Source organism: Camelus ferus, chromosome 18 (genome assembly GCF_009834535.1).
Source record: "Camelus ferus isolate YT-003-E chromosome 18, BCGSAC_Cfer_1.0, whole genome shotgun sequence".
Classification (NCBI taxonomy): Eukaryota; Metazoa; Chordata; class Mammalia; order Artiodactyla; family Camelidae; genus Camelus; species Camelus ferus.
In genome coordinates, this window is record NC_045713.1 from 32596368 (window position 1) to 32622854 (window position 26487).

The 26487-nt window shown below is 42.8% G+C and overlaps 1 protein-coding gene across 1 annotated transcript in view; it reads left to right on the top strand.

Moving 5' to 3' along the window:
• Nucleotides 1-15: 15 nt before the first annotated feature.
• Nucleotides 16-26487, top strand: part of DNAH3 (dynein axonemal heavy chain 3) — a 150436-nt gene continuing 123964 nt past the window's right edge. The window contains 14 exon segments of the mRNA XM_032460908.1: nt 16-265; nt 3407-3551; nt 4049-4453; nt 8079-8183; nt 8730-8952; nt 11670-11742; nt 12008-12179; nt 14021-14210; nt 15543-15738; nt 19047-19113; nt 19115-19173; nt 19972-20167; nt 21979-22158; nt 25727-25863. Of these exon segments, the coding sequence (XP_032316799.1) occupies nt 4415-4453; nt 8079-8183; nt 8730-8952; nt 11670-11742; nt 12008-12179; nt 14021-14210; nt 15543-15738; nt 19047-19113; nt 19115-19173; nt 19972-20167; nt 21979-22158; nt 25727-25863 (1637 nt within the window). The 5' untranslated portion in view covers nt 16-265; nt 3407-3551; nt 4049-4414.

Below are 26487 nucleotides of genomic sequence, written 5' to 3' on the forward strand. Positions count from 1 at the left end.
GGCGGCATTTGAAAGTGCGCGGTCCCCTCAGCCTTTGGGAGCCTCCCCGACAAGACAGGGGCAGAGTAAGGAATATGTGAGGAAACTAAGGCTCAAAAACAGCTGCCTTTCCTACACTATTGGCTTGGAGTGCGAGTGCCCGGGTCCCCTCAGAGACAGGTGTCAAAGAAAGGTGGTCACAGGGTCTTAGGGCTTCCCCGGCCTAAATACCCTGAAGCGACTCTTCTGGAACTACCCTTGGAACTCAGGACAGACAAGTGATGAGGTACGACCTTGACTGGAAGGTTTCAACCATTACTTCAACCATTAGTTCAACCAATTGCAAATGTCTTGAGCCTGTGCGGTCCTTAAAGACCGGTTAGATTAGTAGCACCATTTTCTAAATGAAAAAGTCTAACCCCAAATCCTTTGATTTCAAGTCAGAGCCAGAGCACATGTTCCCTGACCCCAATTCCAGCCCACACAGCTGGGTTTCTCAATGGGCAGCGCTACTGACGTTTTGGGCGGGAAAATTCTGTGCTAACGGGGCCGTGCTGTGCATTGTGGGATGTTTAGCCACATCCCTGGCCTCTACCCACTGGAGACCAGTGGTACTTTCCTTCCCTGAAGACAACTAAAAATGTCCCCAAACACTGGCAGGTGTCCCCAGTTGTCTGGGTTGAGAACAGTTGCCATAGAGCGTACTGGTGAAGACCATGGACTGGAGGCCAGGCAGTCCTGGGCTCTGGTACCAGGTCACACTCTTGCTGTGTGACCCTGGATGAGTTACCTCTCTGAGCTTCAGCTTCATCTGTAAAATGGAGGGATAGACTTGAAGACTGGCCTGCTACTGCACAGTTCTCAGGCCCCTTTCATCCAGGGACCTGTGTTGACCTCTCTCTCCTCTGTGACCTGTGTCCATTGCGACCTGGAAGATAACTCTTTAGGAAAGAGAAAAGCTATCACGGGGTCGTAGTGAGGACTAGTGCAGTACTGGCTGTAAAGAATGTAGCACCTGTCTGGAACATCGGAGGGGCTCAAAAATATTTAATGTATTGCTATTTCTTTTTCCTGTGTCTTTTAAAGGCTGCTTGGTTTATTTTTCTTTTTTTCTTTTTTATTGCGGTATACTTGACATATAACTTTGTATTAGTTTCAGGTGTACAAGTATAACGTGATGATTTGGTATTTGGGTATATTGCAAAATAATCACAAGAAGCCTAGTTAACATCTGTCACCATATATAATTACAGAATTTTTTTTCTTGTGATGAGAACTTTTAAGATTTACTCTCTTAGTAACTTTCAAATATTGAAATGCAGTGTTAACTATAGTTACCATGCTGTACATTACATCCTTGTGACATTTTATAACTGGAAGTCTGTATGTTTTGACTTCCTTCACCAATTTTGCCCACCCCCCCACAATGATGTATTACTTCCACCAACTAATATTTCTGGAAATAATCAGGCTGGTGGGTAGAGACATAAGCTGGGGGATAGTAAGATAAGGAATCCTGCTCTAACTCTGCAACTGCCAAGAAAGGGGAAGCTAATGGCAAAGATAGGAAGACATGGACAGAAAAGTGTCCCTAAATTCTTATGTTTCAGGCAGTCCTATCTGGTTTCATGCTTTTTTTCCAGCTGCAGTAGGAAAGGACTCAGGAAAGGACTGTTTTGTTTTGTTTGTTTTGTTTGTTTTGTTTGGTTTTGTTTAGAACGAAGCGTTGCAACCTTCCGTCTCTGCTGGGTGTTGCTTTGGAAATCTGAACTGGGGCTTCCACTGGAAATTTTGTTCAAGGGTGCCCTCTAGGGGTGCCTCTGCGAATCCTCTAATTCATTCCACCTCTGGCATTTTTGTGCAGCCAGCCAGATTTTGCTTTTCCTCCTGTATTGGCTGCCTCTTCTTCTACCTTACATATTCCCTGACGGTGGGAACCTTAGCATCTGCTCTGTAGCACAAGGACTTGGCTCTTGCTGACCATTTAATGGGTCAATAAATCCATGTGCACTTTTCCACAGTTACTTAACCTGACTAAGCAATTGTTTCAAGCCTCAGAAAAGATCTGCCAGAAGCACTGGACGCTGAATACGAAATGTGCAAAAATTTCCAGCAGCAGGTGGAGATCTAAGCTGTTAACACCACATAGATGAGGACAGTCTAGAACCTAGCTGACCTCTTCTCCCCGTATTGCCAGATTTAGCAAATAAAGATATGGGGCACCCAGTCCAATTTGAATTCCAGGTGAGCAACAGATAACTTTTTAGTATAAGAATGTCCCAAATATTGAATGGGACATACTTATACCAAAAAAATGTTGTTTACTTGAAAATCTAATTTAACTGGGCAACTGTGTTTTATCTGGCAACCCTATATACTTAAAGTTGATTAAGGGATTTGAGGCCCACATCCTTGCTTGGAAATTATTGAACTGATGAAGTCAGCAAAAGGTTCTGGTGCAAGTGAAGTGGCCTGAGGCAGGGAGAGATGATGGAATTTTCATTCTCTTTGACAGATACTTATTTTCTATCTTTCTTCAGACTACATGTAGGCTTTGGCTAAAGCCATGGAGCAGATTCCATAATCAGGTTCAAGTTCCAGCTTTACCCCTGACCTAGCTGTGTGACTATGGGCAAATTACTTAACCACCCTGTTCCTCAGTTTCCGCAGTCATAAAACTTGGAATAATTGTATTTATCTTCTGCATTGTTGAGAAGATTTGGAAAGACTTGCTCATTAAGTGCTTAGCACAGTGCCAGAAGCTAGTATAGAGCAATAAATGGAAGCTGTAATTATTGGTTTGATGTTTTTAAACACAGGTGGACTTAAAGCACACAGAATTTCAGACAGAAGCATGTCTCCTACTCACACACACATACACACACACACAAGTGAGTAGGAGACATGCGATGAGCATCATACCATGCCTTTTCTAGTTCTTTACTTTGTTGGGTTACAGCTGCTGGGTTTTTTGTGGGACATGGGATTCCATGCACTATTCTAGGAAGTCTGGTAATAACCCCATTTCTGTCTAAAATCTCAAACCCTGTCACTGGCTCATTTATTCCAAACACTATTTGAAACTATATATACCTTATGGTAAAGAGTGCAAATGTAAGGAATGAGGAGTCTCAAGTTTATTCTGAAAGTATGGAAAGCCCAGCTTTAAGGAAGAGGTAAGAGAAACGGAAGTACTTGGTACTACGTAATGCTCATCATGAGTCTCAGAAATGTTTGTGTTCTGGGCAGGTGCTTGATGGAAGCATGAAGGCTCCAGGCCAGTTCCCTTGTTTGGACAACAGCTAATATAGTGTCTGTGTATGAGTGTATGTGTGCATGTGTTTCTGTGTTTATCATGAGAATGATGTTAGCCACGTTTACAGAGTGCCTACTGTGTCAAGTAACCAAACTCTCCTTGTTTCCCCAGGACTGAAGGGGTTCCCCAGGATGCAGGACTTGCAGTGTTAAAACCCAGGAAGTCCCAGGAAACTGGGACAAGTTGGTCATCCGTCTACTGTGTCCACATTGCTTTACAGGCGTTGTCTCATTAAACCCTCGAATCCACCTATGAGGTAGGTTCTCACACTGTTGGCATTTTACATTATAAAGGACGCTTGGTGAGATTAAGCAATTTGCTTAAGCCACATAGCTAATTACCGGGAAGGACAGGGTCTGAACCCAGACCTGTCTGACTGTCGGGCCCAAGAATTTAACCACCACTCTATGCATTTGTACGCCTCCAGAGGCACAGCCGCTCATTGCCAGTCACCTCTGCATTTCTGGGTCAGTGCTAAACCTTCCTTTCCGTCACCAATACTTCCTGCTGGCCAGCTGGCCTCCAGCAAAGGATGAAGCCAGGACACAGAGCTGAGTCAAGCCCAGTCTTGTATCTGGGCACAGCAGAGGCCCCTCCTTCCCTAGCAACAGACGCTGAAGCCTTGTGACTGGCCCCAGGGCCTGGGTACAAGCCCTTCCAGTGAAGAGAAGAGAGGAGTTCAAGCCACCAGAGGGATTGTTTGGTGGGGTGCTTCCTTCCTCTTCTCTGTGTTAATTCGTAACTCTGCTTCAGTTTTTCCTCTACAGTGAACGCGGAGTGTTCCTGGAAAATTTCCAAGAGAGAAGCCGCTCAGTGGAAGGGAAGAGCGGCCATTGCAGGAGGACTAGGAACCACAGCAGAAAGCCCAGCAGAACCCCAATGCTGCCTCTTCATTATCTAGCTTCCCTTTCTCTCTTCTTCTACCAGGAAACTACTCGGGGAGCTGAAGCCTATGACCTCAGAGGGGCAGCCCTGTGAACAGAGCTTTCAGAACATCTGGAAAGTTCCATTATCTATGTCATCCCCATTATGCTATAGGAAAGTGTGAATTTCAGAGCCACTGGTAGGAGAGGTAGAAACAGAGAGCTCTGTGTTCCTTTTTAAATAAGTCCAGTTAGAATGGACAACATGAGTGACATGGATTGCTTATCTCAGAAGGTAGGTGTGAATTTTAAGGTATATTTCTTTTTTCTCACCTGTGGTATTTTCAACATGTAAGGAATTTGGAAGTGGGCGGGAAGGGGATGTATCAATCATAGACCAAGTGCCATGTTAGATCTCCTTGAGTGAGCATATGTGTTAATCACATTTTGGTGTGTCCTTGAATTATGCTTTTTGCTGAATTTGCCTTTTGGACATCTTCAGGTTTTACTGTGCAAATTTCAGGAATAGACACCTGTTGTTCCTTTCCCTTCCTTTCCAGGCCATTAGACCATTTATTCCATCCAACAGTTCCCAACACCGGATGCACATAATTTTATCCTAGGGAGTATCTTGAAAACGTAGAGATTTGGCTTCACTCCCAAAGATTCTGGTCCAAAAGGTCTGGAGTGGAGCCCTGCAATCTGTGTTTTTAGCTAAGACTCCACTGATTCTGCTGTTGTAGGTCCTCAGGTGAGCATTTGGGAACTACCTCCACGAAGGATGTGCAAACATCACATGTAGTCAGAAACAAGCCACCTGGAAATAACAGTTTTACCAATCTAGGTGCCAGAATCTTGGTGGAGAAGCCAAGATCCACTAAGTTGCCATACATTGAAGTGCCCAGAGGAGCATTTTAAATCAAAACTTTATAAAATTAAAGTGGATTTATTGATAATTACTGAGCCCACCTCTGAAACGAATACTTTCTGCAATTTACTGGAGAGAACATTTAAGCATTAATATGTTTAACAAAACCGTTTTGGGTAGCCAGGTAATTCTTACAAAAATCTCCATCCCTTTCCCTTTGAGGGCACCACAGAGGATTCTTAGGCAGGTGTGTTCAAAGAAAACTCCACTGTATTCTGGAATTGATTTCTAAATCTGCTGATCTTGTATGTGTCCCACAGTTCCCTGTCCCATGCACTGAGCTGTTTTCCACTATCAGGGTCTTATGGCTCTGTGTGTATAAGTCTTAGTCTGTGCCTATGAACCAGCTCAAAGTTGAATTTGTTTTTCAGAGGTTCTGCTCCTCTCCACTTTGTTCTGCAAAAATGCTCAAATGTTAATTTGCTTTCTTACAAAATGTTGTTTTGCTTTATTATCCCAAGAATGGCTTTTCTCTTTGTATGATGACTCAGCTGCCTCTGGATCTATCTCTTGGGTGAGCACCTCTCAGTATGGAGGGACATAAATATAATTCAGTCCAGCTCAAACCTAAAAGGGAAATCTATAGCCTTAAGTAACTGAGAAATTCAAGTTGGATCCCTGAAGGTCAGTTCTTAGATCAGACTGGTCCAGTTGAGGTCACTGGGAGTCTGTCTGTCTCCTTCTGGTGGCTCTGCTTTCTTTCACGCTGGCTTTCGTCTAAGGAAGACTTATTCTGTGTAAGGCAAAGATGGCTGTTGAAAGTACCTCTTTCTCAACAGTTCTAGCAAAAGTGTCAGGAAAGACTGATCATCCTAGCTGGTACCACATGCCTGCCCCTGCACCCATCACAGTGCCTGAGAGGAGAGAGTATTCTGATTAGCCAGACTTGTGTCACACGCTCTGTCCTGGACACAGGGGCTGGGATCAGCCCACTGTACAACACGGACTGAAACTGGAGTAAAGCCAGTTACGTCCACTAGGGCTCTATTTACCTGTTTTTCTGGGGAGAGTAACTTCCCAGTTGGTGTCAGGGATGAAATCAGTTTTACCCCGTAAGCAGAAGCATCAATGCCAAGACACCCCCTGAATAATGTTAACATCCTCTTCGACTGCAGAAGCTTAGGGGTTTTTTTGGTTTAACTCCCTGTTCCCAATCTCGTTGTAACTTATTTAAGATGTTCGAAATCTGTGGTGTTTGCTTGTTGCTCTTTTAATGAAGATTTCTATTTGAAACAGATTCAAAAGCTAGGCCAAGGGAAAGATTTCCACTGACCAACAAAACCTTCTTGCTTGCAAAGATGAAATACAGACCACTCTCACTTATCAACCATTATGTGTTGTACATCTGGAATCTTGAAGGAAATCATGAATAGCTTCATATCCCTGAAAATACTGCTGCCAAAATCTACTTTCAGTAGATGGCCAAACTCCTTTCAAGTTGATGCTGGGTTTTTTCATTTGGTTCACTTCACCAGTGCAGATCTGACGTAAATTTCAGTATTAACAGAGAAGTCTCTTGTAGATAATGGGTCAGTTATTAGATCCTTGAAACTGAGGTCAAGAGCAGAGAGACAGACATAGGGATTTAAATCAACAAAAGCAAATTCTCTAATCTGAAAACAAGAGGGTCAGTGGGTCTTAAAGTCAGCATGTTTAAGGTGGAGCCTGAGCATCCCTATGTTTAATAAAATTCCATTGGTGGGTCTGGTGCGCCGCAGTTTTTGAAAACCATTGAATTAGGCCATTAGATCAGTGAGCCTATTCTGCTTTTAAAAATCCCAGGCTCAGTATGCATTTTTGTTTAAGGGTTTGCATGCTTTTGTTTAATTTTAAAATCAACACATTCCCAAAGTGATTTGCTGTGTAAGTGATACTTGCTGTTTCCAGTGTGTTGGGGTGCAGAGTGATGTGTATTTAAAAGCACCTCTGTGTAGCTAGGATGTGTTACTTTTCCTCTCTGAGCTTAGTGTAAGCTAAAACGTGGATATGAAAATCTCGTAAGTGCCTGGCACATAATAATCTGGAATAATGGCAGATGTTATTATTGTTAATGTTATTTTATGAGGTTGAGTCATCAGTGAGGGATTGGTTGGGGCATGGGGATGGCTAACATCTGCTTCATATACCACCCCCCCACCTTCCCCTCCACCTTCTGCCAATTACCCGGCATGACATAATTTGCCAACCCAAATAAATCAAATCAATTCAATAATGTCTCATCTTACATAGTTCAGTCTACAGTCATTGCCTAAGGTGAAAAATTACAGAGAGCTAAAACTGGGTTTGCAAGCCCCTTAAATCATCTTTAAAGTGCTGTAAAGCAAGACCTCTCACTAAGTCCAGCCCAGCAGTTTTCCTCCACAGCCCCAGAGGAAGTAGTTGTCTTGCATGTGGAGGCTGCATGTAGACTGGAACACAGGCAGCATCGCTCAGCACTGCAGTCACCTTCAGCTCTGAGGGGAACAGGCCCTGGGAACTGAGAGCGGCTGTGGGAGCCACAGGTTCACCCCTACCTGAGGCTCACTCCCAAGTACACACTCATTGAATGGAATGGTGGCCTCAAACACCCACACAGTTTTTCTTTTCACAGGAAGCACAGAGGTACGTAAGTGTGTGTTAAACACAAGTAAAATACAATGTCACTGCATAAGCAGATTTCTATTTGGAGTTTTGCCTATGTAAAACACAAGAGTCAATTTTTACAAGTCAACCCCTTTAATCACAACCCAGGGTAGGGTGGCTGTGGGTGCCCTCAGAATTTGAGCTCTTCCCAGGGTGAAAAATATCTGAATTTTCTCATAGAAGGGTAGCTGAGAAGGAAACACTAGAGGAGAGACGTTAACAATTAAAAACTGAAACCTACACGATGGATGGGGGTGAGAAGGGTGCTTTAGGCACAGAACTCTGAGGACCCCTTTCCTCCTCATCAGCCTCATAGGGTTGGAAATCTTTCCTAATTCCTGAAGAGTGGCTGTGTGTCTGTTTCCCACAGATCCCCAAAAGTGACTCAATACATCACATGAGCCACTCCCAGACGCGGCCGGAGTTGCCCCCTCTGCCTGCTTCTGCCAATGAGGAACCATCTGAACTCTATCAAGTATGTTCACCTGGCCTGCTACTCTTCTGCTGGCACTAGTGGGGGGCAAACAGTCAGATTTGACAAGTGGGATTAGCAGCCTTGGTCATTCCTGCTTCTGGAAGAGGTGACAGCAAGAGGGGAGAAAGCTATGCTGTAGGATAAACGTGAATTAGAATCTAGCCTTCTCGCTTACCTGCTGCATTGTTTAAACTCTCTGAACTTCTGCATCTTCAACTATAAAATGAGAACAATTATTTCTGCCTTATAGCCAAGTCCATGGCAATAAAAACAATAGATGTAAATTACCTGGCTCACAAACTTACTGGATACTGAAAGTCTGCTGTAACCCTTGTCATCAGAAATCATGCTCACAGGGGTCAGAGAAGTACAGTTGGTGTCTATTCAGAAAGTGTATTTGCACTGTGTGTGCAGAAGGTAGAACCTCAGTGTAAGGCATGTGGGAGTCCATGAGGCTCATTGGGAGTGTCACCCGGGCCCCAAAGAGCCCAGGCTCCCTGAGAGATGTCCTCCTTCATCCTTCACTCTGCATTTTTTCCCCTGTAGACAGTCATGTCGCACAGCTTTTATCCCCCCTTGATGCAACGCACATCATGGACCCTGGCTACACCCTTCAAAGAGCAGCAGCACCACCGTGGACCCAGCGACTCCATTGCCAACAACTACTCCTTGACCGCCCGGGACCTGAAGCTGAAGGACCTGCTGAAAGTCTACCAGCCGGTCACCATCAGTGTCCCGAGAGAAAAGATCATTCAGGGGCTGCTATCAGGTATTTCTGGCAGTGTGCCATACCTGCTCAGGATGGCGCTTAGGAGTGAGAATTCTAATCTTGGGTTCTAGTCCTGGCTCCACCTTTTGCTGCAGCAAACCTTGGGTAGCCTCATGGAGCCTCAGTCTCCTCATCTATGAAATGGGAATGATTGTAATGGCTAACATTGCACTTACCATATACCAAGCACTGCTCTGTGTACTTGTTGACTGTTGCATCACCAGTCACTTCCAAACTCAATAGTTTAAAACAATCACCATTTATTATCTTGTGGTTTCTGTGGGTCAGGAATCTGGGCATGGCTTATCTGGCTCAGAGGCACTCACAGGTGTGCAATCAAGGTGTCAGCCAGGGCCACAGTCATCTAACAGCAACCAGGGAAGGACCCTCTTCCAAGCTTACTCACATACCCTGGTGCCTATTGGTCACAGACATCAATTTCTTGCCATATGGGCCTATCTGTAGGTAGGGCAGCTCACAACATGACTTCTGGCTTCCCTTAGAGGGAATGAGGGAGAGACCAGGAGAGAAAAGAGAGCAAGTAAGACAGAAAACACTGTCATTTTGGAACTTAATTTTGCAGGTGACACGCTATCACTTTTGCCATTTTGTTTGTCAGAAGCAGGTTGCTAGGTCCAGCCCACACTCAAGAGGATTACACAGGGGCATGATTCCAGGAAGTGGGGATCCTTGGGGACCATCTTGGAAGTGGCTTTCCACAGTACTTTATAGTGTATTTATTTAGTCTCACCAGGTACACATACATGTGCTTAAGGATATCCTTTAGTAATTCTTGTCAGAGGTGTGTTTGGGCCTCTCAGTCTGCCTGCTATCTCAAACTCATTTTCGTATTTTTCTTTATTCTTTCTGTGCTTCTTCTGGGTGATTCCTTAACAATATCTTCCAATTCACTAATTTGCTCTTCAGTTCTATTCAGTCTTGAGTTTATCATGTCTAGTGAATTTTTTTTTAATCTTTTCATTTTCAGATTTTCTAATTGGTCCTATTTCTGGGTACCACCCTTGCCAATTTCTTATTCTATTCTCATGGACATAGCCCTTTCAATATCACTTGGAGGATCTTAAACATTTTTGGGGGGGCAATATTGGCTTTGCTGTATCATTTCCATTTTGTGAATATGTCTATCGATTGTTGAATTTATTGGCTATCTTTCTTCATATTTGTTTTTCTCTTGTGTTCTGGGATTTTAGTTTGCTGGCTTATGTTGAGAACTTCTCCCCTTCTTGCTACCTGCATTCCCCATTTGTTAGCTGAGGTATAATTTACACACAATAAAATGGACAGATCTCAAGTATTCATTTCAGTGAGTTTTGACAGTTGTTTATATCATAGAGCCACCACCCAAACAAGATATGGGGCATTTCCATCACTTTCTAATTTCTGTCACCATAGATTAGATTTGTTTGTTCTCACATGTAAAAGTACTCAAACAGTGTACTCTTTTGACATACCTTTTTAAATCTTGCTTTTTTTCCCATATGCCTTCATCTGGCATCTTAGGATCCCAAATTAGTAGCAGATCTTTTATCGCTGGCTTCAGGCTCCCGTCCTAAGGTGATGTTTGGGGATCTTGTAGATCTGGTCCCTGAGGCAATGTGAGGCTTGGCCTGGTTATTGTCAGCCTTTCTTTGCTATCTCTGGTCACCATGTGGATTGGGGACACACGTGCTTTATCTGCACGACAGTGTTGTTGCCTTTTCAGCCTGTCTTCATGGGTAGGGCAGCTCTGGCTTTATGCTGAGAGCCTTGCTGCAGTCCCCACAATCACAGTGTGTTTGAAATTTTATTACTTCCCCAGGTATCAAGCACCTAACTACTTCTGCTCCCTTCTGGCCTCAGAAGCCAAGTTTAAGACTTTTACTTCACACTGCGTTTATTTCCGGTCCACATAGAAGAGCATCTTTTTGAAAAATGCATTGTCTTTCTAATTTTAAAGAGTTTTTTGGTCTGTTATTGTTGTATCTGGAGTAGACTGAGGAAAACAAAATATGAACTCAAAATACATCTTGACCAAGAGTCTTCAGTTCTCTTTGATTCTCTCAGAATGTCAGTTTCATATTTGTATGTCTTTAACATGTCTGTATGACTTGTAAATTTCCTTAGGCTAGAAACTTAAGTAAGTATCTAAGGTTTAATAATAGGGTTTTATATTACTTATTGGATTTATTTATTGCAAATGATGTTTATTGTAATACCTTCTATTTATTACAAATGATATTGGTTTTTCTATTTGTAATAATTATATTTATTTCAAATCATACTGGTTTTTCTATTTGTGATAATCGTATAATTTTTCCTTTAAAATAAATATATTAAGTTTAAAGGTCTGAATCTCTTTAAAGAAAAATATTAAACAGTAATACACCTGATGTTTAGAAAATAGACCATATAGGATTGGGGAGTGAATTGAGCAATTATTGATACTCCTCCAATGTATGAGAGAACAGGGGTGTGCTTATCCCCATTTCACAGCTGTGCAAGCTGAGGCTTGGAGTAATGAAGTCACTTCTTTAGGGTCACACAGGTTGTTAGTGGTACAGGTGGGACCAGGGCCCACATGTCTTGCCTCTTCCCACCATGCCAAATCCACTACCCTTAGTGTGCTCCTGGACTGCCCTGAGACGCACGTCCCTATAGACTGAGGATGGCCCAAGGCCACTGTGCATCACTGATGTCTTCCTTTCCCACTGTTGTAGCAAGTAAAAGCTCATCAAAGCCCAACAAGAAGAAAATGAAGTTCTCCCCCAAAGGCAAAGAGGATCCCATTGGGTAAGGTGTTCCTATGGGCGCAGGGGATTGCGGGACACCAGGCTGAATGAAAGAAGGCTGTGGTCTCACGGAAGCCACACTCTGCTTGTTGACTTTAAAGCATCCCTAGATACCTAGTTACTCATGTTTTTCTCCCCACCAGTCCTCTTAACCTAATTTTTTGAGGCTCTTGATAAAAATAAATCAGCCAACTAAGCCAAACCAATGCCAACAAACCTATGAAGTATTCCGTGGAACCAAGGGCTGAGCTGTGCCTGCTTTTCAGGACCAGGTTGGCCTGTAACACCTCAGCCTCCTCACCTATGAAGAAAGAGGTAGTGACTTTGACCCTGCCAGGAAGCAGACCAATGAGTCCTGAAGAGCAGATTGGTGTGATGTTACAGCAGGAGATGGAAATAGAAAGTAAAGAAACCAAACCATCTGAATCAGACTTGGAGGTACGTTCTTGTTGCCTCTTTTCTCTCAATTTGCTAAGTATTACTTTTGGCATCTCAGTGATCCTAAACTGGGGAGAAACAGCAGAGTCACCTGGGGAGTGTTTTAAAAATACGGAAGTCCAGACCCCATGACAGACTACTGAATAGGTGTGTGTGTGTGTGTGTGTGTGTGTGTGAATTCTCTGCTCTGGTAAGTCTTAGAAATCGGTGCCTTTGAGTCCTCTTAGAACATAGGTTGCAAAATGGTGACCCATAGGCTAAGGTTGTCAGATTTTGAAAAATAAAAACAAAACATAAGACATCCAGTTAAATTTGAACTTCAAATAAACAATGAATAATTTTTCAGTATAAATATATCCCAGTGCATCCTGTATCTTATCTGGCAACCCCTACCATGGGCTGAATTTGGCCTACAGATGTGTTTTGAAAATGAAGGAACTCTCACATAAGCTAGATTTCTAACTTCTCTTGAAAAAAATATGATATTTGAAGCTAAACAGTAGCTACATCCTTTAGATAAGAAAGGCATTCTCTGGTTTGTCTCAGTCTCCACCATTCCTTATTATTTTCTTATGTCCAGCCAACTTTCAGTTATTAACATTACCTACTTGGTCCCAGACAGACTTTTGAGTTTCCAACCCCTATCTTAAAAGAAGAACAAAAAAACTTTAGAGCAAATAGCTTGTGAATTTATAGTGTATAGTGAAAATGATTAATAATAAAAACTCACAGTGACTGAGCATGTGCTATTAGCAAAATTCCATGCTGAAACACCCTCTAGAGGCTTGGCCCCATTTAAGACCTGGAACTATGACTATTCGTGTTGTCCTGGCATGGAAATTGGGGTGGAAACTGATTAAGCAACTTGCTCAAGGTTATACAGTCAGTAAGAGGCAAAACTAGAACTTAGACCAGGTCTGGCTGATACTAAATGTCTCTGTGCCCTTCGATGCTGCACAGCATTCCTCAGACTTGTCTGAAGGATCACCTGGGGTGCTTGTTAACAAATCCCAAGCTCCTTAGGAAGGGCCTATGAATCTGCATTTTAACAGGAGCCTCTCTCCTCACCTTAGGCAGTTCTCATAAGAAGGGAAGTTTGGAAGTTTGTTCCGTATTAAGGTTGGAGAGACGTAAACTCAACATCTGACCACAGACAATTGGCACCGAAGCTCAAAGCTTGTCTCCAAACCCTTTCCCTGTACTTTGTGCTTCTCATCCACCTGAAATTGTTCGTTTCTAGAGCCACTCAGCCACCCAGTAGCTTGGAGGCAAGCCCTAAATAAGCAAAACTTCCTGACATCACCAGGTTATTGGACATTTTTGTTCAGTTGGTGTGTTTATGTTGCTTTTCTAAACTCCAAAGTCCCATGGTTGGATTAGAACTAGTGTAAGTCTCACTTGGACTTAAAGGTTTCTTCCCCATGGACAGCTACAAGCCGCAGGATCAAAGTGCTTCCTTTGTGGAGGATCGTTGTTGTTGAGGAGGGCAAGCTATCTGAGTTCATTTGAGGAGCTTGTCATTCTTCTTAAAGCTCATCAGATATGCTGCCTCCATCCCTGGCCTCAGTGCTCCTTCCACTGTTCCTATCTGCATGGCAGGTGACAAGTCCTTCCTTACACCCCACTGACATCTCTGGCTTCGACTGACTCCCCTAGAGTCATGAGGAATACTCACCAGTGATCTTATTGCAATGAGTATGAAGCCACAGGCCCAGAGCAAATGAAGGGTAGAGATGGGTACTGTGTGATCAGGGCTCCTTGGCGGCTGATGGGTGTGGGCAGGTGGGCACAGTTACCAATTGATTATGATCATTTTCTTGCTGATGGTTTGTTTATGGAAGAGATACTATTACTATTTGACCAATGGAATCCGAAAAGACATGATTGCCCCCGAGGAGGAAAAAGTGATGGCTCGGATTTCAAAGCTTATTTCTAACACACTGCTGACAAGTCCCCTTCTGGAACCCCTGATGACCGGCCTTGTGGAGGAGAAGGAAAATGACTATTACAGCAGCCTCATGAAAAGCATCGGTAAGGCTGGGCATGAATGGGGCAGGGGTTCCTAGGAGGAGGGCCCCTCCCTTCCTTTCACTGTCAGTCCTCCACCCTGGTTCCTCTGAAGGTGCCAAAAATGTAGTTTAACTTTTCCTTCAAATGCTCCCCAACACCACCACTCATGCCCACACTGGTACTTCCCTCACTTTAAGGGGCATCTGCATAATCTGAGGATCTTGTGAAAATGCAGATTATGATTCAGTAGATCTGGGGAGAGACCCAAGATCCTGCACTTCTAACAAGCTCCCAAGTGGTGCAGGTGCTACTCACCCTGGGGCAATGCTGTAAGTAGCAGGGACCTACTCACATTTAAAAATCTAGCTCAGGACCCCCTCTTCCTTCTAATATTTTGATGTCTGCAACCCTCAGTGATCACTCCATACTCTTCATTCATAGCACTTCTTGTTTCTGCTTTGAACTCATCCCACTTTGGAACTTCTCTGGTGCCATTATTTCCCTACCGGTTTTTAACGCTGGCACTATTTCTCATGAGTCTCAGTTCCCGTATTAGGTGTTAGTCAACGTATCGTTGATCCTTGCTCCCCTCCATCCTTAGCCCCACGTGTTGTACTCACAGTAGGTCCTTTAAAAAAATTTCCTAATTAACCTTCTAATGGTGTCAGCACAATGGCTCCTTATCTACTGTAGGCTAGAACCAAACTTATAAGGATAAATAAATAAAGTCCTTCAAATTTCAGCCTCAACCTACTTCTCTAGTCTTATCACCTTGAACTCTATCACTAGTACCTGATACTCCTGCCGCAGGATGGCTCACAGCTCCTTGAGCCTATGGTGCAAAGGACCTGGAACTGCACTTCTTATCCTAACAAAATCCTACTCTTTCTTTATGGCCCAGCTTGAATGTTACTTCCTCTTTAGGGCTTTTGCCTTAGCTTGTGAAATATTTGGCCTCTAAATTTCCACTCATAGGTATCTGGTGCCATCCATTGTGTTTATTTTTTTTTATGTAACTTCTTTGGTATGAGAAATAAATTAATGACTAACACGGTCTCAGCAAATACTGGTTCATTGACATGCATGATGCTGGATATCCTAACAGGACTCAACTCCTGATTCTAAGTGCTCAAGACTGTGCAGTTATATTCCTCCTCCCCCCTGAAATATCTCACATACCAACAGAGTGCAACCTACCCAATTTAGTTACACCCCAAGGATTGCTGATGACCTTGTAAATGAGGGAGCATTTCCAAGTGTAAGAAGCTCATTTACCTTGTAAGCGTTGAGGCTAAGAGCACAGAGTGTTCAAAGTCCCTGCTTAATAACAAGCGTTTGCCCTGCTGGTTATAGTTGATTACATCCTCATGGACCCAACGGAGAGGAAAAGACTCTTCATCGAGAGCATCCCCCGCACGTTCCCGCAAAGAGTGATCCGGGCCCCTGTGCCCTGGCACAGTGTCTACAGGAGTGCCAAGAAGTGGAACAAGGAGCACCTGTACACAGTGAACCCCATGATACTCAGCCTGAAGGAACTGTGGTTTGCAGAGTAAGAAGTGCCCCCGTCCCTTTTCTTTCCCTTTCTTTATTGCTTCCACACATAAGAGAGCATCTTACGTGGGAGGAGCCTTGTGCTTGAGGTAAAATGACAAAAAATCCTAGACCAAAAGTGCACGTGTGCTGTTAAGTGACAACTCTCCGTGCAGGGCTCAGTGGCCCTCCTTTGTGCTCCCACAGCACCCAGTGCCTGTCTGTAGGCACTGGAGCTTACTGGTTAGGAGGACTTGCTTAGAGCTAGCCCGCTCAAGCTTACTTCTAACTCTACTGCGTCATAGGTAACATCTTTATCTCTAATTTTGGGCTCCTAAGAGTTCCTACTTTCTAGGGTTGGTAGGAGGGTTAAATAATACATGCAAAGTGCTTAGAACAGGGCTTGGTGTAGGTATCCAGTAGGTATTGTTTACACCTCCATGATGATATGTATCCCACTGCATTATAATTGCGTGTTTACTAGTTTCTCTCTCTCTAGCCTAAGCAATGAAATGTATGGGGGCTCGAGTCTTGTTCCTTTAAGTAACTCAGTGCCAGCACAGGGTTGGCAAGCAGTGGGCTCAGTTACATTCAGCCATGACTAAACTGGCCACAAATACTGTGGAAGTGCAGAGAAGGCAGGAGTCACTTTTTTTTTCTCTCTTTCATTTTTCTACATTTAGATGTTATTCACGTATCTTAAAACTTACCCTTTTAAAGTATACAAGGCAATAATTTTGAGTATACTTAGATGTGCGTAACCCTCCTGAAAATACTGGAAATATTTTCATCATAACTACAAGAAACCCTGTACCCACTAGCTATCACTCCCTCTTTCCCCTTCCAGCCACTACCCCTTATCCCTTCCGCTCAGCCCCTGGCAACATTAATCTGCTTTCTGTCTCTATGGATTTACCTATTCTGGATATTTCATATAAATTGAATCATACAACATGTGGCCTTTTGTGTCTGACTGCTCACTTGGCATATTACCTTCAAGGCTCATCCATATTGAAGCATGTATTAATACTTTACTCCCTTTATGGCTGTATAATATTCCATTGTATGGCTATACCATAGTTCGTTTATCCATCAGTTGCTCTGGGAAGAAAGATTGATTTTTTTTATGAGCCCTTCAAGAAGGGTTGCAAATCCTAGTGGGAGAATGAGGCCACCAGAGTTCATCAAAAGGTCAGGCTAATTAAATGATAAGCTGCCATCATCTAGGTTTTTTTATTAGAAAAATTAGAGGCAAATATGTTTATGTAACTTGATTGGTTGAACTCAATTAGCAACTCAAATATTTTGTTTGAGGAGGATCTCTGTTGAATGTGTTTAGTCTTAGGGGAGCCTCGTCACTTGGATAACTGACTTGTTTTTCGCCCTCTTAGTTCCACCTAGAATGAGCCCACCAATGATAAGAAATAAGCACATTCCCTTCTTTGAACTGAATTCAGTTTTCTAAGGCATTGAAGGTGCTAGTTAGGACACTGGAGAAAAATTTTTTCTGATGAGGCAGAAGTGTATAAAGTAATAACTTACAGAATGGGCTCTGGAACTAGACTGCCTAAGGCCTGGTTCCTGCTGTGTTCCTGATGAATTCTGTAATTTGGGGGAAGCTAATCTCTCTAGACCCCTGTTTCTTTACATGCAAAATGTGAATAATAACTACTTCCCCCATGGGGTTTTTGGGTGAAGTGCTTAGAACAGTGCTTCGCATACAGTAGTTGTTCAACAAATGAAGGCACTGCTTTAACTACAAGCATGTTTATGGCCTCAAAAAAAAAAGAGTTAACTTAGAAATTAACAAGAATGTCAGCCACGGGGCTGATAAAATTGCCAGAAGTTCAGTGCTAAAGAGGAGATGCAGGTGAATTTAATTTGACCAGATAGTGAAGATGACAAATTATTGAATGTATAGCTTCTAGTAAAAGAAGGACTCTTACTACTTGCTTTTCATGGTTCCCTGAAGAAGCTTATGTAGGCAACAAAGGCACAAAAGTGAACCAGAATCATTTAGAAGGTTTTTGTCAGCTGAACCAAAAAATCAGCAATGAGAAAGATTTGTTAAGGAAATACTACAAAACAATTTTCTTATGTGGTCTTCGCTATTTAGCTTTAAACATTTTAAAAGGTTACTTAGTGAATAGTGAAGGGTGAGGAGTTTAGGGGCCAGAATGAGGGTTGTGGTATGAAGAAAGAGCAGATTTTTCTGCCCAACGTGGGAAGTTTGTTAGGATTGAACTGAAGTAACATAATTATGGGATGGTGACAAGGGCTGTGCCAAAGATGAGTATCAAACGTGTGTGGAGGGTGAGGTCCTCACCTCCTGTCCTTCCCTAGCAAGGGCTTTGTGACTGATCGGACAAGAAGAAGACTAAGTTCGCTCCCCCCACCAAAAAGGAATAGAAATGCAGACTACAGGATTTCAGGAGGATGAGGGAACATGTCTGTGGGTCATTACAGAGGATGATGAAAATGAGAAGCCAGAGCTGAGACAAGCTAAGAAAGTGAGCAAAGATCTAGTTTGGGAAGTGGTAAGCACTGATGATTTAAAAGGGTGATTTATAAATGAATGGAATTGGTGTCAGGAAGTGAAGTGGTGGCCCTGAAGCTAAAAAGGGCCTTGGGGAGTGTGTTTACCTTTATGGGCAGCACCTCCATTAATCTGAGAGAGACAGGAGAAGGTAAGAACATCACTGGAGAGGGCAGAAAGAAGTTCGTGGTTCATGTAACAGTTATTTATTGAGTGCCTGCACTGTACAAGGCACTGTGCCAAGGGATGCTGTGGGCGTCTTGGGGAGCCTACCAGCTGTGGGGGTAGGTCTTTTGTGTTTTTTTGGTTCAGACCAAAGCAGTTCTCCAAGTTGTCTTGAGTAGCTCCCCCAGGTGCCACACTGAATATCGAGTGGAACCCACTTGAGCATCAGGGTGGTGCTTTGCTTATTACCCTGTCCTCTGTGTCTTCAGTGTTGGAAAGAACTTTGATTTGTCCATTTGGTATCCCAGTTCCCAGCCAGCTAAATACCAAGTCAGTGTCAAAACTCCACTCCCTAGACGGGTTACCTGGAGCAGGACACATAGGAAGGCTCAGTAACACCTCAGTAACACCTGCTCAGTGACACCTTCTGGTTTATTCACTCTGTGCACGAGTTCTCGTGGACTATCCACTCTGTTCTCAGACTCCCAGGGTTTTCAGATATAATTAATCTGTTTAAATCTCTTCTCATTGAAAAATGAAAATATTTGTTTCCTTTGAACCCCTCCTACAGAATTTGTTATTAAGCATCTTCTCAGCTAAGGAAGTTCTCCCCTCTCTTTCGGCAGATTTAGAGACCTCCGGTTTGTCCGAACAGCAGAATTACTGGCGGGAAAATTACCTCTGCTGCCTCACTGAGTATCAGAATGTCATCCAGAAACACTGCAGGGAAGCGCGCCAGATTCTCCTCAGCAAGTCAGTGTCTGCTTCAGCATGGGGCTGCATCATGGTGTCATAAAGACCAAAAACTCTCTGTAGGGAAAACTGGTACCCAGCCTGGAGGTTGCACAAATATTGCTGACTTCTCACTGACATCTTCCTCTGTCCTCTCCCTGCCGTGTTCCCATCCCCGACAGCCACCCTCTCCTCATGTCCACTGCTCTTCAACCCTCACTCCTAGTCTTCCTCTGCCTTCTGAAACTCTCTCATTACCATTCCATGTTGAGAGTACCACTTCCATTCCCTCTGGAATCCTTTCGGCCCTGCTAGGTTACAGGACAGTGCATTTGAATGACTTGTGTTCAGGTGGCCCAGATAAACACCTGCAAGGTTCCAATGATGGGAGTTTTCAGTCACTTAAACAAGTCCTCTCTCCTTTGCAAATGCCTGCAGGACTATGTCCAGAGCCAGAAAAATCCCCTTTTGTGACATGATGATGCTAATACCTACCAAATGATTGTGCAATAGCTGGCACATAGCACCTATTAAATGTAATTATTACCCCTACCACTGTGGCTACTGCTAGTACTTCTCTGATAGAGTAGAACTTTCTTAGCAACCAGAAAAGAGACGTGGTAGGATGCAAAGGCCAGTGGTTCCCATTGGGAATTAGAAATTTGGCAGGTGAGGTGGCCCGGGATATGAAAGTACCAACTTGCAAAGCTGCTTAGCGGGAAAGGAGCCATCTGTCTTGTTGTGGAGAGTGGGGAATGGCTAAGAGGACTTCTTGGAGCTTGAAGAGATTCTTACTTGGATGCCGTGCTGTCTTTACAGATGGATCCCCACCTGTGCCCAGCTTTTTGTCTCACGGAAGGAGCACTGGGTCTGTTTTGCTCCCAAGAGCGAATATGACTCCTCTTGTAACATTGAGGAATATTTTGCTTCTGTGGCATCCTTCATGTCACTCCAGCTCAGGGAGTTGGTCATTAAGTCTCTCGAGGACCTTGTTTCCTTTTTCATGATACACAAGGTATGTCGGGGACCAGCAGTAGAGCCTTTTGAGTGGAACGAACTGAGATAGACCCAGGATTCCACCATGTAAAGTCCTCGGCCGTGAGCCAGGCCAAAAAGTAAAACTCTTGATTTGAACACCTATCAGGTGATTATTAGTTTTTAAAAATGCTTTCTTTAAATGCACAGCAGGCTTTCCTGAGATAATTGCCTACTGCTATATTGGTAAAAAAAAAAATCTATAGAACTAGAGAAATTAAGAAAGTTTAAAGAGAGGGGAGGGTATAGCTCAGTGATTAAACTTCGTGCTTAGCATGCACAAGGTCCTGGGTTCAATCCCCAGTACCTCCATCAAAATAACTAACTAGATAAATAAACTAATCACCCCCCCCAAAAAAAGAAAATTTAAAGAAAGATTGAAAAAAAAGAAAGGAATACGTACCTCCTACAGTAGGAGTGGTCACTTTTTTAATCCTCTCTATTAAAGGAAGGGGTTGGAAAGGGTTTGTTATCAATCTTTGACTTGATATTTAGGGAGTGTTGTGTGTGTTTACTGCAGGTACGACTTTTGTCCTTTGGTCTTTGAAAGGGTAACTCTAACAACAATCGGCTGTATTGATCTCATTAATAATTTCCTTCATGAAACTACTTCAATGAACTTGAAATAAAAACTGAAACACTTGAATCCTGGTTTTCAAAGCATCCCTTACATTTAGATAACCTAGGGATCGAGGAAGATTCTTTTGGGTTTTATACCATGTATACATTTTACCTTAAAAGAGGGATAAAATTTTAAATCACTTAGAAAAGGAAAAGGTTAAATTCTAAGCGTTTTTCCAAATAAAGTGAAAATGAACAGTTTACTTTTTGCTCCAAAAATGTGGAAGTGACACTGCTGAATTTAGACTTCAGCCTTAGTAATCTGCGGTGGACTAATCTATACATATCACTGTAGTTGTCTGCTTCACTAGGCAGAAGAAACTCAGATGTGAGAACAAGTCTCACTCTCAAATTCCACTCAAAGGGAAAAGTAGAATCTTTGTCTGTCTGAAAGAAAGGAAATCCATGGGTATTTGATACACAGTAGACATTTAACTAATGTTGATCAGCAGTCGTTAAACCGATCTAAGAAATCTCTAGAGTCAACTGCTTGGACAAGCACTTTACAGCTGCCCTGTGCCAATTTCATTAGGGGAATTGGAAGTATTTCCCCCACACCAATATTTCTGTCACAGGAAAGTTGACATTTTGAGTGTCTAAAACAGACTACATGCTGATTAGCAAGTCCATTTGAGGTCTACAGATAACTATTTATACTTTTGGATTCAGCTAATACATTTTTATTGAGCACCTATTATGTGCTAAATGCTATCTCGGGTATTTTGGAGGAGGTAGATGGTTCAGACACAGATCCTGCCGTCTAGAGTAGAGAAGATATGATCTGCATGTAAATCTCCGTATCAGAGAAAGGTAAAATACCATGAGGAAGTGGAAATAGAGAAGTTCAGAAGTGGGAGATTGTTTCTTGCTGGGAAACAGGGAGGCTTCCTGGAGGAGGGGATTTTGAGCTGAGTTTTGAAGGATGGGAAGGACTTGGAAATAATGGTAAAGGAATTTCCAAGCAAAGTAAGCACACTGAATGAAAGCTTTGATGAAGAGGGCCGGGGTTAGCTCAAGTAGGCTCAGCCATACCTAGCCCTTACTTTAAACATGAATAGTACACCATACCTTTCATTTCCTTTTCTGTAGTCTATGAACGGGTAAAATTCACTCCCTTGATTCTGGAGGGTTCCGTTTTGTAACTATTGCCATATCTTATGTCTCTTGAAGGATGGGAATGATTTTGAGGAGCCCTACCAAGAGATGGAGTTCTTTATACCTCAGCTAATCATGATGAAACTTGAAGTCAGTGACCCCATTATTGTCTTTAAACCATCTTTTGATGACTGCTGGGAATTAATACACAACTCTTTCTTGGAAATTATTAAGAACTCTAAGGGGATTCCCAAGGTATGGTATTCACTTAATTATTCATTTGTATTCTTATTCATGTGTTGAATAAAATACATTTTAAGTGGCCATTTGTACAAAGGAGGGTTTTACTTTGGGAGCTATATCCTGAGTACATCCTCTTCAGCACGGAAAGAGAATCTGGGACTTAAAGAAATGTCCACACATCCAAGAACTGTGCTTTTAACATGAGTTACTTTGTGGGAAAGTAGACTCCCCCCATGATACCAGCCTCAAAAGGGCAGATGTGTCACAAGCCATGTCCAGCTTAGGGTAATAATTCATGATGGATCAATTGCCATGCACTTTGCCAAGGATTTTCATAAAACTGCATCTAATTTAGTTCTTGACGTTCCATGTATGTGTTTGTTTATCTCACTGTAGTCTTCTAGGGAAGAGATTGAGACTTCCCTTCCTGACCCAAGCCCTTTTCCAAGTCTCCTTTCCAGGATAACATTACTAATTAGATTCCAGACACTTGTTAGCAGGCTTTAGAACCAGGCAGGATCACCTGCACAAGTGTGACTCTTTTGCATTCCATCCTCTATTTCCTTCTGGGTGGTTGGTGTGGCAGGAGGACCAGTGTCCAGCCCTGTACAGGGAAGGGACCTGTTGGGGTATTCTCCCCACCCCCATGCACTATGTATGATGCCTTGGATGCTCGTAAGTACTCCTCTTTGCGGTTCTGTACGTAGAGGGTTCTAAGGGCTCACGATTAGAGTTGGAGTTTGTGGGGAAGCATGTGAAGCCACATGCTCCAGCTGATTTCACCAGAGAACTCTAAATTTCGGGTTTTGAACAAAGTCTGGCTAACAAGAAAACTGATGTGTGGAGGGAGAAGAAAACAGTGGGCAGCTCTCCTACAATTGGTATCCCTAGGAAGGAAATGAAAGAGAAGTCCCTGTAGTTTGGAAGGATGGTGTGGGGGCTTGGGGACAGATCAAGTACGTACCACTCAAGTTCTCCTTCACCACCATGGATCAGCAGTGTTTGCAAGCAGCTGGGCTGGGAGAGCCCAGGGTGTGTGTGGCTGCTGCTGCAAATAGCCCAGCAGGGGCTAGTGGTAGATCTAGTGGATTGTGATGCCCAGAAGACATAGTCACAGGTCACAGTTTGTAGCATATTTGAAGACAGGCCCAAGTAAATGCCATTGATTTTATTAGACTATGAGAAAAAGCAGCCCAGGCTCTGAGTTCTCCATCTAGAGATGCCCATCGCACTGTCTCCCTCCTGGCACCCCCTCACGCTGTTTTATCTCTGAACTAGGTAGTGACATTTTAAAAGAATAGTCCCTCAGTTTGGATATCTAAGAAGAATATCGAAGAACATCAACAGGTAGACAGTACTCCCAGCCCCTACCAGTCCTGCCTTATTTATGGTTAAAGATGAGTTTCAAAAGTTGGAGGGGGGGGCATTAGCATGAAATGTTTGAGAATAGTACTCAAGGTACAGAAAGAAAGCGTATTTGTATGAAAGTTGCTAGAGAAAACCAAAGTAGATATTAGAAAACATTTGTCTTAGCAAAAAACTGAGAAAAACATGGATGTCTAATGCTGACTGTAATGAAAAGAGGTGAATGAGAGGCATAAATAAAAAGAAGCTGAATGAGATAAGGGAAGGATTTTCTAAAATGGGAAATGCAATAAACAGAATTTAAAACAGCATTAGCTGCAACGTTGATGCATTACTTTCATAATCAGGAATTATATTACTAGGGAATGGGGCTGCTTGGGCCAGTCTCGCTCGCGATGGGAGAATTTTCTCATGCAAAGTGCCGGAGAAATGCCAGAGTCAGAGAAGTATGCAGGTATGAGCACTGAAGGTGATGACAAGACCAAGAAGTCCAGATCAGAGAGCCGGGAAGATAAGCAGAGAGGAACCACAATTGATAATCTTACCTGGAAACAGCACTGTTGTTCTCTGCTCAGTTCTACCGGACTCTTCTGCAGGGCCGGGGAGAACCAGCCACGTTTAAAGGGCAACGTGAGGTGTTGCTTCCCCTTTTGATGGAAGACTTCTCCCATGAGACAGTCCACTGTCCTACCCACCCGTGACCTGTCGCATGGCCTGAATGCTTCAGCTGTGCGGCCCTAAGCCATTTCCTTTGTATCCTTGCTTTCAAACACTGTCTACAGTATGGCTACGGCAAAGACGCTGCTCCTCCACCGGTTTAAAAGCCTTCGAACTGTCCAAGGAGGGAGGACAAAGATCAGTTACACTTGCTTTTGCTCCTTCCTACATTGATGCATTCTCATCAGCTGTATATAACTCAGTAAAACACTCTGAAGAACCTTTTGTGAGACGGATCACTAAAAACTCTCTTAGCAGGGAGGGCAGCAGAAGGCAATGGGTCCAACAAATCCAAGGCAAAGGCAAAGTCCAGCAAGGACTTTGCAGCCTGCGTGCACCATGCAACCGAGAACAAACTCAGATACACCCATGCTGTTATGAAGCTGGGAAGAGCTGAATACTTTTCGTGCCTCAAGATCATAAAGACACAGCTTTTTTTCCTCTCCACTGAGAGGAGAATCTAGTATATCTCTTCTTTTCTTCAGATGAGAAAACGGAAGTCCAGAGAGAAGTAACTTACGGAAGGTCACATAGCCAGTTAGTGGCAGAGTTAGAATTAGAACCCATGTCTCTAGTAGCTTTTCTTCAGAGAGGAAAAGTGTTCAGTTGTGATGAGGGAGTAACAATCATTCACTCACACAGTGTGTATTGAGTACTTACTGTATGTGCCAAGCTCTTGTTAGGCCGTTCCCACTAGTGAAGATGTCAGATATGATCCAGGCCCATGCATTTATGTCCCATGACAAACCTAGAACAGCTTGTTACATATTCATTTAATTACAGTTGTGATGAGTGCCAAATGGGAAAAATTCAGAATGTGAGCCTTAAGCAGGGAAACCTGACATCTACCTGGGACCCAGAAGGGACTGTCTGAGGACATAAGGCTTAAAATGAGCAAGTATTTGAAAGATGAGTAGTCCAACGAGAGGGAGAGGAGAGAGAATAGAGGTAAAGGGAACAGTGGGGAGATTCCAGCACCATCCGAGAGGAAGTAGAGTAGAAATGCAGCTGATGTCCCTGGAAATGAGTCCTTTGCAGGAGATTTTACATTTTGGTGTCATCTTTCTTCTTGTATCTCGTGGAAGTCTTGCAACATTTAAAAGTGGCTTCTAGGGGAGAGGGTGTAGCTCAAGTGGTAGAGTGCATGCTTAGCATGCATGAGGTCCTGGGTTCAATCCCCAGTACCTCCCCTAAAATTAAATAAACCTAATTACCTGCTCCCCCCGAAATAAAAAAATAATTAGAATAGTACAATAATAAATAAATAAAATATTTTCATAAAAAACAAATTTCTTCTGTATAGCACAGGGAACTATATTCAATATCTTGTAATAACCTTTAATGAGAAAGAATATGAAAATGAATATATGTATATATATGCATGATTGGGACATTGTGCTGTACACCAGAAATTGACACATTGTAACTTACTATACTACAATTTTAAAAAATGAACCATTGAAAAAATTAATAAATAAAAGTGGCTTCTACTCTTTAGGTGGAATCTATCCTGTTCCCAGAGTTGAAAGGATATAATCTGATTCTTGCAACCGTCAACGCTGATGAAAAATTGGTTTCTGACTTTGTGGATCAAACTTTTGAAGTATTTCAGAAAAATCAAGTTGGCCCCTGCAAGTAAGTTGGTTTAGTTGTAACTAAGTTAGCCAGCCATTTTGGCATTGGCTTAGTGCTCTTAACTGTCATCAAATAAACAATCCCTATTTCCGCACACCTGAAACAATACACGATAAGAATAGCTAACATTTACTTACAGAGGTATTACTATTTGTCCCCATTTTGCAGTTGAGGAAATTGTAGCTTTCCAAATGTTGTACAGCTAATAGGTACGAGACCCAGAATTCACATTCAGTTACAGGTTCACCTCCCTTATCTGAAAGCCATGGCACCAGATAGGTTCTGGCACTCATAAATTTCTGGATTTCAGAAAAGTAATGTGATGCGTATTTCATATATTATGATGCAGCTTCAGCAAGACCTGAGTCAGCATCCCTTAATTAAACATACTGGTGTTTCTGCAGTCAAAACTATGAATATTTGCAAAAATAGCCACTGGACCCCACGAAGTTAATTCTGCCTACTCCATATCTTCTTTATTTTAATTCAAACTTATTTGAAGCCAGAGCATCCCCAAACATCCTCCAATTTGGGGGGGAATCTGTCCAGCTATTCTTGCATGATCTGATACCAGAGGGAAACTTAATTCTATTCAATAAATTTTAGGTTCATTAGTTCCAAATT